Genomic DNA, 13,024 nt, shown 5'->3' with positions numbered 1-13,024 from the left:
TGTATATCATCATATTCTACACACATCCACTTTTTGCCTCACAAAGCTTATTGGATTCCATCCCAAAACGTGGTCTTTTTTTGGAAATGTATACCTTCCACCTTAGATGGCCTTTCCATAGCAGTAAACTTTCATCAATTGAAATATCTCCCTCTGGAATGTAACTTCCAGAAAAGTTTCGAATGCAGTGGTCAAAGACAGACTTGATTTTATACATCTTTGGAGAAACTGGTCCGGCGTCACTATATTCTTCATTATCAAATAATGGGTAACATACATCTAATTACTACACAGAAGGAACAACTCTCTCAAAAAAAAAACTTTGAAAACACCAAAACACAGGCAAAACTACTAACTGAGTAACCACTTGCAAAATAAGAGTGGTAATCAAAGAAATTTCAAATGTTCAAAACAGGTTTGTAACTTTGCTAACGACAGAAACGGAGAAGGTACACTACTGAATGAAAGACGTTCGTCATCCATTAAAAATAAATGCCAAAACTAAATCTTTTTCCCTTAAAAAATGTGACCGAGGGCAAGTAAAAGAAAAAGTACCGTTAGGGGGTTCTTTGGTCTTGAAAATACCATAAGACTTTCACCCAAGTAAAGGATGTCTGTACCTCTGCCACTGTGACTAATGAGTTCAAAAAAAGCTAGCAGGTTCTTTCCAGATAATAGTTTCCAAACACATCTCAAAGGATTACATATTATCTATCATTAGTGTTGATTGTCAAAATTCACCAACGCATTTTTTGCAGCAAATATTCTGTGTTTGCCAGTGTTGAATATTTTCCTGAAAATTCAATGTGCGGATGGCTTAGACAAACTTTTTTTTTCCAAGTGCACCAGGATACTTCACAAGACCAGTGAGACATCATAGAGTTGTAGCAGTCAATGTTGGATGCGACTTTGGCAAAATGTACCCCTCAGGCATGTAACACAAACCCTAAATTTAAATACAAAACATTCATGAAGAAGGAAACTGGCAGTGTGTCGGTGTATTTATGTCTTAGACCGGGTTTATACTTCACGCGACGCATGCTGTAGCGGATGCTCCTGCTACGCAAGTGTTTTACTGTTTGCGTACTTTATGGAAATCTGGAGGAATCCACCAGGTGGCAGTGCGCGATATCATCACGGTAAGAACTGGTTTGGCTTTGCTGTATTGTGAATTGCCAGGAATACCCATTAAATTTCTATGACACCTTACTGCAATATCTCTGAAAAGGATGTTTAATGATTAAATCCATCAATCCAGGGATGTATCCATTCCAGCAAGCATTGGGCACAAGACTGAAACAATCCCTGGTGCAAGCACTCACATACACTAGCGTCATTTTAGTGTAACCAAATCTGCATATCTTTGGAAGGAAACCAAAGCACACTGTGGTAACCCAGCAGGAAAACACATAAACTCCAGGCAGAGAATACCAGCAACGTGACTCCCTGCGAGACAGCAGTGCTACTTCTCTGCCACCTTGTCACCCCATGTGTGCAATTATTAACAGTATTCATTATTTAAACGAAATTAACGATTTATCTGTAAAATGTAACATGCATACTTTAATGCATTTCACCATGAAAGTGATATCAAGTATAAATCTTAGGATTGTAAATGTGCAGAGAGAGTTGGAATATCATACATTTAATGTGTTCTGTGTAGTGATCTATTGCTGTTTGCTGCTGCTGTCAGGTCCGGAGGAAGCCCTACAAAAAATGACGACACAGAAGACGATATGTGAGACTTTTAAAATGTATCGTGTCATTACGATCGGGAATATGCGATGCTTGAATATAAAAGCACCATGAAAGCATTTGTATGTCGGCATTTTGCTTCACCACATCGAACCATTCATCAAACATCGAAGCACGCACATCAATCCAGTAGGATCTACAAAGCGGCTTTCAGTGACATGTAGATAGTAACCAGAGACTCTGACGGCACGTTCCAACCTTCAGCACACTGTGCCCCCCTGAATTTTTGCTGGTACTGGTACGTGTCGCTTTAATTTCTGAGAACCTGCTCAGAGGATGCGTCAAATGAACGCTGGTAACGCATGGTAGCCATGATGCGGGCGCGTACATGTTCCGAGCGTGAAGCATAAACGAGCCCTTAAAAGGTAACATAAAGGTACAGTTAGGTCCAAAAGTATTTGGATAGTGACACAATTTTCATAATTTTGGCTCTGTGTGCTACCACATTGGACTTGAAATTAAGTTGTCAAGATGTAATTGAAGTGTAGACTTGCAGTTTTAATTTAAGGAGTTAAACAAAAACATTTTCAGAGCCATTTAAAAAAGATGATACTTTTGTTAAACCCTTTGAATTAAATTAATGCTGAAAGCCTACACTTCAGTCATGTAATTATTTCTTCATTTCAACAACAACCTTTATTTATATAGCACATTTTCATACAAAAAGTAGCTCAAAGTGCTTTACATACTGAAGAAAAGAAAAATAAAATACAAAATAAGAAATTAAAATAAGACAACATTAGTTAACATAGAAAAGGAGTAAGTTCAAATCCAATGTGGTGGCATATGGAGCTAAAAATATGAAAACTGTGTCACTGTCCAAATACTTATGGAATTAACTGTATGTCTTTGTAGGTGACCTGTGTGACATACTTGAGTCTACCCCTTTAACAGTATTACCTAGAGTGCTGTGCAGTTAATGGAAACAGTAAAGAGTAGAAAATCTGTGTGCATGTTGTTCATTTTATATCAGTGGCAGTAAAGGTACAAAAGCATCAGGCAGAAAAAAATATACTTATAAGTTCAACAAAGGCGAGACCTGTTATCAAATCTGTTGGTGGAAGTCTTAGTGAATTAGTGCTTCCTGTCTGCAAGAAATTTTACTGTTGTGATGTTTAATTCTATTAAGCTTATCTTGGGAAGTCACAGTAGCTCAGTGGTTATCACTGCTGCCTCACAGTCCAGGTCATATTTTTGGCCACAGTAATCATTCCATCATAGTTGGATGGCATTTCCCTAGTCAATATACTTAGAAGATCATTGCACAATTACAATCTACTCAAAACTCTAAGTTTTTTCCATCTCCACTGACCTCAAAGCATTTTGACAAGTTCTTGAATCATTCAGGCAAGCAAACTCAGCAGGGTTCACCTATCGCTAATTATCATGTGCCTTTACCCTTGAAAAGGGTATAGGATATAAAATGTATTATTTCAATAATGCTAGGTTATATATTTACTGTAAATTGGCTATAAATGAGTGTGTTTCTGTTTTGCACCGAATGTTCACACAACAGGCTCCAATTCCCCTGAAACCTGCCTGTATGGGCCAAGAAGCTTCAGAAAATTGATGGATGGATGGCTCTCATATTAATTGACTGACCAGCAAAGGCCAAGTTCAGTTTAGGTGGATTAAGGTGAATATCTGTTTCACTTTGATCACAGTAAAGTGAGATAGTAAAAGCATAAAATGAACTAAAGTATACACTTGACTATTAGCAGTACGTTTCACATGCATTTTTCAAAACAGCAACATTGTGTTTTCATATCCTTATCCCTCTAAGATCAAATCTGAAGGCTATCGGGCATGAAACAATCGTGTAATTCATTTTAAAATATCATGTTATTGAAACTGAAATTACATGAACTCTCTATTGTTTCTTTAAATAATGATTATTTATAAGAGTTAAAGGTAACCTGACCGTATTTTCAGTTGTTCTTTGGATATTCATGTAAAGCAGCTGAATTACATTTTTACAGCATCAAATAAAACACAGTGAATCCCAATATTGCTCAGTAGCACTTTCACGATTTTCACTCTAAAGTCACAGGTTCCTTTTTTTTGCTGCAGCATAGCAACAAGTGGGCATGTTTCTGTAAATATATTGTGGAAAAGAATATACTAGTATCCTGAACTCTAACCATATATTCCTGCTGCAGTGGCTCTCTGAGTCACTATTATATTTAAAAAGGATTGTGCAACAACAGTTTTCAAAATCTATGAAAAAAGTTAGAAGTAATTAACAGCATGATGCAGTACATATAGCATGTACATTATGAAATCCCAAAGCCCATTATTTCAGTGCTACAATAAAAAATAAATTGGACATCATCTTTTTAAAAATTCTACTCTTCATATTTCCTTTTTATATTGTACTTAAAATTCTACTGAACAACTTTTCATTGTGTTTTATACATAGTTGAGTTAAACTCACATTTCATTTTGTTGGATTATTCATTCAATGATTTATTTTAAAACACTGGACCAGCTTAAATGTAAAGAGAGAAAACGCTGAAAGTTCAATAAGTGCTTCTGATGTCTGAATTGTTTGTTGTTTCCCACTGGAAGAGCACACCAAAATAATTTCCCTCATCTTCCTTTCCTGCAAATAGCATGTAAATTGTTTCTGCTTATAGTTGGATCCAAAACTTACTAAAAAAAATTTATTTAAGTGCTTAACGTTTATGGGAATGCAGGAGCAGAAGTTAATTACAACAATCAATTCAACATAAAAACAAGACATTATTAATTAAAAAATATCCAGCGTCAATGGACATAAATCTTCTGTATTTTAACACATCAAAACACTTGTTCAGGTATAAAGGCAAACTGTGCAAAATACAAACATGTAAAAATGATTGCACAGAGAACAATAAAAGCAAGGTACTGTGATATACAAACTGACTTTTATATTAAAGAAACCAAAACAGTAGGCCTACAACTGATAAACACACATTACAAATGAAAAGACACTGCAAGTTGTCTTGTATGCCATGCGGACTGTTCTTAAAAGTAGACAAGGTTTACGATTCAACTACACAACTCAGTTTATTTCAGATTCCCACAACTCTTTATGTAAAGAACATCTTCCTGGATTTTACCTTAAAGGAAACTTCCACACATAAATGATTTTTTTAAAAATATGTTATTTACTTTGTGTAGTTTGTAGTGGCAGCCAATGTTTACATAACATGAAGACATAAGGTTTCTGACACAACAGGATCCTTTTTAAAAACTATTGTATTTAGTCAGGTTGTCTTTTATATTATACTACATTTGTTGGAATTAAATGTTATGAATAAGCAAAAATATAGGAAATTAGGAAGATGGCAAATACTTTATCATGGCACTGTATATTGTTAGGATCCAATTAAGTTAATCATTATGAAACTGTTTTACTTTATTGTGTATTTCACCAAATTTGTATTTTTATGCAAGTACATTGTGCATTTTGTAATATCTGTTTTTTATTCATAAGCATTTTATGCATTATTAATTAAATTGTGTGCTATTCGGTACAATGTCAAAAGGAAAACCAGGACTTAATGATTTCTACTCACTGAAATATGAGCATATTAGATTTTCTAATTTTGAGGAAAAAAAATTATATTTTATTTTAAATATCGCACAGAATATCCAAGACAAATATGCTGGAATACTTGCCAGTTTGACATCAGCTTATTGATGACAAACTCAAGAACTTATTCCACAGACAATTGAAAATGGAGAATGCCTTTCTTTAGTACTATCATTATCAAGTGTATTAGGTATACTGAAGAAATTCCTTAGAAACCTTAGCCTGAACTTTCTTTAACAGTTCATATATCTAGAAAATACAAAAAGAGTAAAAATTTTTACATTTTTGCTCCCTGTTGGAAAATTTTAAACAACATATTAAGAGATGATCATCTCTACACCTATAATAAGTAGGACAATTAACATGTTCAAAATGAACATCTACTCAAATTTGTTACATGATTTCCACTTTTGATACTTTGCTCTGTGCACCAACTAAGAACTAACTAGCATCATTTAACCAGGATTCCAGGGGTTTAACATTAAGTCTGAATATGGTATGGTCTAGAAGGCACTTTAAGTCTTAGCTGCCTCTGTCAACCACACCCATGCACAACAGTTAAATTTCCAAACGATTCTTAACTTAAAAAAATGTAATACATGCAAGATTCTTGACTTTGGATTTAGAAATAATCTACAGTAATAATAAATTTCATTCTTTTGAACCTTTACGTTTTAAGCTGAATTTTGTAGTAACAGAAATCTATTATATGGAAGTATTAAAAAATACTTCCCAGACAGACTTCCCTAATCTTTCTTTAATATGGGTGATAGAAAGTATATTGTCTTAAAATGAGGAGGATACATTCATTTGGCAAATTATCAGGAACACCTGCACACTTGGTTATCCATGCAATTCTCTAATGAGCCATATGGCAGCAGAGCAATACATAAATGCTGATCTCCTGGGATTTTCATGCACAACAGTCTCCAGAGTTTATTCAAAATGGTGCAAAAAACATCCATGAAGCAGCAGTCCAGAGAATTAAAACACCTTACTGGTGAGAGTGGTCAGAGAATGGCCAGAAATGTGCAAGCTAACAGAATATAATCTCAGAATGCACGATCAATCGATCGATAGATAGATAGATAGACTTTATTAATCCCAAGGGGAAATTCACTTTTTTTTTGATGGATAGATACATACATCGAACATTGAGGAAGATGTTACACTAGTAAAAGACAGTGTCAGAGAACAGGTTCCAATGGGCACAGGCTCATCAAAACCAGAATGCAGAAGATTAGAAAAATTTGCCTAGTCTAACAAATCTTGATTTCTGCTGAAGCACAAAGATGGTAGGGGCAGAATTTGGTGGCAACAGTATGAATCCTTGCACTCAACCTGCCTTGTTTAAGCAGTCCAGGTTGGTGATGGTGGAAATGTAATGGTGTGGGGAATGTTTTCTTGTCATACTTTGGGCACCTTAGTACAAATAAAACATTGCTTGAATGCCACAGCCTATTTGAGTATTGATCCCGACTATGTGCATCCCTTCTTGCCAGAATTTTCCCATCCTCTAATGGCTACTTTCAATATGACAATGCACCAAGTCACATGAATATGACAATGACTTCAGTGTTCTTCAGTGGACTTCCCAGTCTCTGGATCTGAACCACATAAAACAACTTTGTGATGTGGTAGAATGGGAGATTTGCAGCATGAATGTGCAGCTGACAGATCTGTAGAAAATGCGTGAGGCAATCATGTCAACATGGAACACAGTCTCAAAGGAGTGTTTTCAACATCTTGCGGAAACTATGCCTTAAAGAAATGAGGCTTCTTTGAGAGCAAAAGCAAGCCCTGCAACATTTATACACTTAACAACTCTCTTTTATTTATTTATATTATATTGAATTTACTAAAAGCATGTAACAATCCATACAATCAAGTCAAACTTAACAAAACTAAATTAAATTTAATGCCAACAACCTGAGAAAGAGAGGAAGGCCAACTCCCAGAATAGTAAAAAGAGTCTTTCTCCCCAGTACAAATGCTTATTCTAAAATGTTACTAATTAGATCCTGCCAGGTTTAAAAAAAAAAAAAAAAAAGGTTTGAACAGATCCTCAAAGTGAGAATTACATTTTTTCCAATTTCGGATTGTACATAACATTAGTTACCTACTGACTTAAAAGAGGTGGGTTAGGATTCTTTCAGATGAGCAAGATTAGTTTATGTGCTAGTAGTGAAATAAAGGCCCATCTGGGAGTACACCAAACACAGCTATTAATGGATTACAACAGATTGTGACACCAAGGCTGTCTAATAGGCATTTACATTTTTTTGTCCAGAATTATGTTAATTTGGTACATGCCGAAAACAAACACCACTGCCCCAACCCGAATTGTGAAAAACCACAAATTTTGGATGTGGTTAAAAAAAAATGCCTATTTTCATAGTTTAAACCCTAAATATGCCACCAAAACACTTTAATTTTAAACTCAGCTTAATACATTACCTAAAAATAAAGAATGTAAAGGTAAACCTGTATACTGTACTGCTGTGTCTCCCGCAGTGCTAGAATGTAAAATATCGATGTTACCACTGTATGTACTGTAATTCATAGAAATGGGCTTTCATTGCCAGAAGCCTTAGACGGTGCTGCTCATTTGGACAACAGCTTGGGGCTTTAACTCTTACTTAAAACTTGGGGATAATGCATCCCTGGACACCAAATACTTTTTGCTGCACTTTTAAGTAAACATCACAATTCACAAAGAAAAAGAGAAATTTTAACATTACACATTTTTTTCCATGCAAATAGCATCACAATGACTGCAACACTGATCATTTTACATACTGCTAATAAACTTTAAAAACTATTTTAAAAACTACTAGAACAATATGTACAAAGTGCAGCTAACACCATGGATGTAAATCACTGAGTCAACTGCGCTTAAACTGGCTGCATGCAAGCTGACAGAGATAAGCGCAGATGCTCGCAGGCTAGTCTTAGTGCAGTTTGAACTTCATTCAAACACTTCAAACATGTCTCATGCAGTTAGTTATCAATTAAACAATAGACAAACATCATAGGGGAGCGAGCGTCTACGGTATAAACATTCATGAATAGCAGAAAAAAAGGCTCAGAAAGAAATGCAAAAGGCAGCTAAAACTTAATCTGAGTCTAAATAGACCTCAAGTTCAAGGTATAGCCTTGAAAAAGAACAAAAGTGCAAGTGAATCGGGCCAGGAGAACTGGTCAATTTCAGAAGGTTAATTGAAACTGAAAATGGCCTTACTATCCATGCTGTTAAACTACTCCACCTAAAAAAATCCCCATCCCCTCCAACCCCCCTCGCCAGCAATTCAGTGGCACTGACTTAAACTGGACTTGCTACCACAGCCGTGGAGCACAGAGAAGACCAAAACGCTTGTTAACCCGAGCTGAAGGTTAACGATCACCGCAACGTTTACTACGACAGCTCCCGAATTCGGGGAGAGGGATTGGGTTGACTGGACATAAATGAGAAAAAGAGTAATATAAAGAAGGTAACAAAAGGATACAAAGAAAAATATAAAAGACATAAACATAACAAATGAGAAGCTGCTTCAGGATACTAAAGACTCTGAGAAACATTTAAATAATCGCTTTGAGGCAAACCTTTAAACATATGCTGGAAAAAAGTAATGAAAACACGACTAAGTTTGAGAATAAATTAAGAGCACGTGGTATTAAGCTTGAAGATGTTAAGCAAACATTCATGACTCGTATTAAAATAGTTGAACAACTGGCACCTACAGTACCGAAAAAGCAACGTCTGCAAATTCCGAATGCAAAGTACTTGGAGATAGACTACCTACATTGGAAGATGGATCTTCTTCTTTCAGCTGCTCCCGTTAGGAGTTGCCACAATGGATAATCATCTTCCATATTTTTCTGTCCTAAACAGTAGCCCAATTTCTGCCAGCACCCTGTTGGCTAACAGTACTACTGATGGTGGTCGTTGTTAACCCAGGGCTCGACCAATCCGTAGAATGAATAATAGCACAATAGAAGGTATCCCTGAAAACTGTGAAAGTCCAAATCCAGTGAAATTCATAGCTGATCTATCCTCTAAAATAACTGAAGAGGAATTCAAATTAGACACAGAGATATCAGCAGTTTACCGCAAATGTGGAAAGAATGCCTCAAAACCTAGAAGCCTCATTGTATGTTTTGATAAATTAGTGTAAATTAAATGTGATGTCATTTCTCAAACTGAAACAAGAGATTATATTTGAAAATAAGTGCATTCGTATTTTCCCTGTTTTCTCACCTTTAACTGCTGCCAAACGAGACGCATTTTACTGCATTAAACAGCGCTTACGGAAAACTGAAATCAGATAGAGCCTCTTGTATCCTGCTAAATTGAAAGTGAATATTCAAGGCAAGTTCAGCATTTTTAGTTCTCCAGATGAAGCAGAAAAACAAGCAAGAAAATTCATCCTGACACTTTTTTTTAAATATGATTGTGAGTGAAGTTGTGTCCTAGCAAGGCAAAGAAGATTTTACCTGCTATTGGGTCTATTCGCAATGAGACTTTTGCCGTAATTATACATACTATTTCCTTCTCAGCTAGTTTTACATTTTAATTACAATTTTTTTTTTCTCCCCAAAGGGGACTGTTTAACATCATATACTTGGTTTATTGTAGTAGGACTGTACTACGTTAAATTATCTGCTTATCCATGGCTACTGTTTAACATCATTCCCTGGGTTTACGCTTCATGACTGTTTAAAAGATTATATTCTAGGTTTATAGTATTTAGACTGTATTGTCAATAGATATCTCTACTTTAATGCTTCTACATTACTTCTCAGGGGCTTGTTTTGTTTTGGACGTGCTCTGTTTCTAGGTATGTCAGATGACTGGGACTTCATGAAGTGTGGTCTAGCCTCATGTGGGGAGGCAAAAATGAGGGGGGGTCAGGGGGAGAGAATGAAAGCAAACTATTTCTAATCTATCCTTTTAACCCTTACAATTATAAGTGGCAACACAACAATAGGCTTCATAGCAATAACTACTAGCAAAATTAGAGATTAAGGTTAAAGCTCTCATATGTAATAATGTACAACCTTAATTTAAGATTATAAAATGACAACAAAAGTTCAGAAGTAATGTCTCTATGACCAAACAATGAACTTTGTGATCTGGAAGGTCAAAGGTCTCAATCACGAATTAAAGAGAAAGAAAGTATTTTCTTACCTAACAGGTCTAAATGCCAAGATTGTATTTTTACAGGAGATCTACTTATTAAGCAAAGATCAGTTTTGGTTGCAAAGAGATTGGATAGGCCAAATATTACACTCTAGCTATACAAAGAAAATTAGTGATGTGGGAATTTTAATACATAAAACAATTTCAATTTTAGTATCTGACGTAGAATCCGATTATGAATTGCAATATGTGATTGTCATAGGTAACTTTTTTAATTGTAAAGCAATTCTAATAAATATCTATGCACCCACTGTGGATGATAGACACTTCATCCAATACGTATTTGCATCCATTCCTAATGTGAACACTGATAAAATTATAATGGCCGGAGACTTTAATTGTGTTTAAAATTTAGACCTTCTACCACAGGGACAATAACTTCTAATACTGCAAAAACAATTACACAGTTTGTAATTGATCACAATTTATAAGACCCTTAGAGATTTCTATATCCGAACTCAAGAACATATTCCTTCTTCTCACCAGTACATCACCGTTACTCAATAGTTGATTATTTCTTTATAGATAACAATTTTATACACACATTCAAATCTTGTAAGAAAGATGCTATTGTTATCTTCGACCATGTCACTAAATTCACAGAGCTCAAATCATTATGCCCCACATACTCATCGCACAGCTGGTGTCTTAAACTACCTTTATTAGCGGATAGAACTGTACAGAATTTATATCCAAACAAAATTATTTTATTTTATTTTTTTTTAGAGACAAATATATCCTCAGAGGACCATAAAAATATAATGCATGCATTTAGAGACTACTTAGATTTTGCTCAGGTTTAAAAAGACAAGACACGATCTATTGCATTTTTCGATGCATTACAGACACCACAACTAGATACTCTCAGTGCAGAGGAAATACATAAACCTCCAATAACATTTACAAAAGCCAGAGACAATAAAATTCTACCTCAAACTTTTTACCAAGTATTAATTACTGTCTTTTCTATTAAAAATAAGGACTTATAACAATGTGCATCATATAGACCAATGCATAATCAGATCTGGACCACTCTGTATTATTGGACTCGTAAGCAGAAATGCACTTTGTAAGAATAAATGAGAACTGAATTTAAAAGCATACTGCCTTACACTAGCCAATTTAGTGTAATCAAACAGTAGGTTAGGAAGGAGAGTTCTTAGTGCTATTGTATGACCACAAATTAAAAAGCAAAGAAAGTGCCCAAACAAAAGGAATGACTAAAATGTGACTAGAGAGAAATGCCTTTACTTCACAATAATTTGAAACCGCTTATTTTTGTTTAATCTAAAAAGAATGTAGAAGGGAGGATAATTGGAATATGATAATAGTTGAACATTTTGGCCTAAACCTTAAGGCTAAATCATAAATGTGCATGAAAAAGCAACATTATGTTGCACCTCCAATAATGGACATAGTAGTTGAAAATTTGTCACTTGGATATTTCCAGAATGAAAAAAAAAAAACAAAGTGATATGTACCTGCTCGGGGGCTCTTGGCTGCTGTCTGGAATGCTAAAAAGACGACGAGTAGGTGTGGGGGGAACACGAGCAAGACGAGGTTCTTTGTTATCTCGATCCTGTGGAACAGAAAAATATTGAAAGTTAAACAACCTCAAAAATATTGCCTCATAACTAAATTGTACTGCAGTGGAAATAACCATCAGTTAAGAAAGACCATTCCTTTACCTTGGCCTCTGCTTCTAGACCAGTCAGCCGGGGGCTGGAGGCGGACCTGATTACTCCTCCTACGCTGGTCACTTTAGCCTGACTCTCCTCTTGATTTGAACCAGCAATAGTGCTGTTTAGGGTCCCATAGCTACCAGTCTTTCGCAGCGAAGTCCTCCATGATGTTGGAAGAACCGATAGTTCTTTTTTTTCTTCCTCTGTAGATCGTACCGCTAATGGAGGTTTACCAAGCAAGTTGAGAGGCTGAGGGGGTAAAAAACAGGTAGAACAGTACAATATAACAGTATTTCCAAAAAATGATCAACCTCTCTGACAACCTGTCAACCACTGTTAAATAACCTTTGGCAGAATGTTTTTTTATAACATATAATGCAGTACAATTTTCAGCTAAGCCAAATGTTCTAACATCTTTGTTTTCAAAGATGCAGAGTGCACTGTCTTAAGGAGATAAGGCACATGTCTTTCAAATGCAAAATAATTCCAGTCTTTACAGTCTTTTTACTTTTCTAAATACAGTACCAAGATGCATGGAAAGACCAATCATAAGTTTTCACACACTGTGCCAAACATTCTGGAACAGGCAACTTTAATTTTGAAAATTTTGAATATCCTATTTAGTGCATCAAACTAATATCACTTCCCTCACTGAAGGTTTTGCAATATCTAAAACAGCAATAATTTTAAAGCATTACCTTCCTTTCCTTATAATGGAAAATTTATTAAAATATTTAGCCTAACAATAGAGAAAAGAAATATACAGTCAGATTATTACATTTAGACACCAAAAACATAAGCTCTGCAAAA

At 35.3% G+C, this 13,024-nt stretch overlaps 1 protein-coding gene across 1 annotated transcript in view; it reads right to left on the bottom strand.

Moving 5' to 3' along the window:
* Positions 1 to 13,024, bottom strand: part of zmp:0000001167 (protein phosphatase 1 regulatory subunit 12A) — a 158,685-nt gene that overhangs the window by 34,800 nt on the left and 110,861 nt on the right. The window contains exons 10-11 of the mRNA XM_039763654.1: positions 12,221 to 12,463; positions 12,014 to 12,111 (exon numbers count right to left, since the gene is read on the bottom strand). Coding sequence (XP_039619588.1) covers positions 12,014 to 12,111; positions 12,221 to 12,463 — 341 coding nt within the window. The remainder of the gene's footprint in view (positions 1 to 12,013; positions 12,112 to 12,220; positions 12,464 to 13,024) is intronic.

The sequence above is a fragment of the Polypterus senegalus genome, chromosome 1, assembly GCF_016835505.1.
Source record: "Polypterus senegalus isolate Bchr_013 chromosome 1, ASM1683550v1, whole genome shotgun sequence".
In the NCBI taxonomy this organism is placed as follows: domain Eukaryota; kingdom Metazoa; phylum Chordata; class Cladistia; order Polypteriformes; family Polypteridae; genus Polypterus; species Polypterus senegalus.
This window is presented reverse-complemented; position numbering and strand designations above follow the sequence as displayed.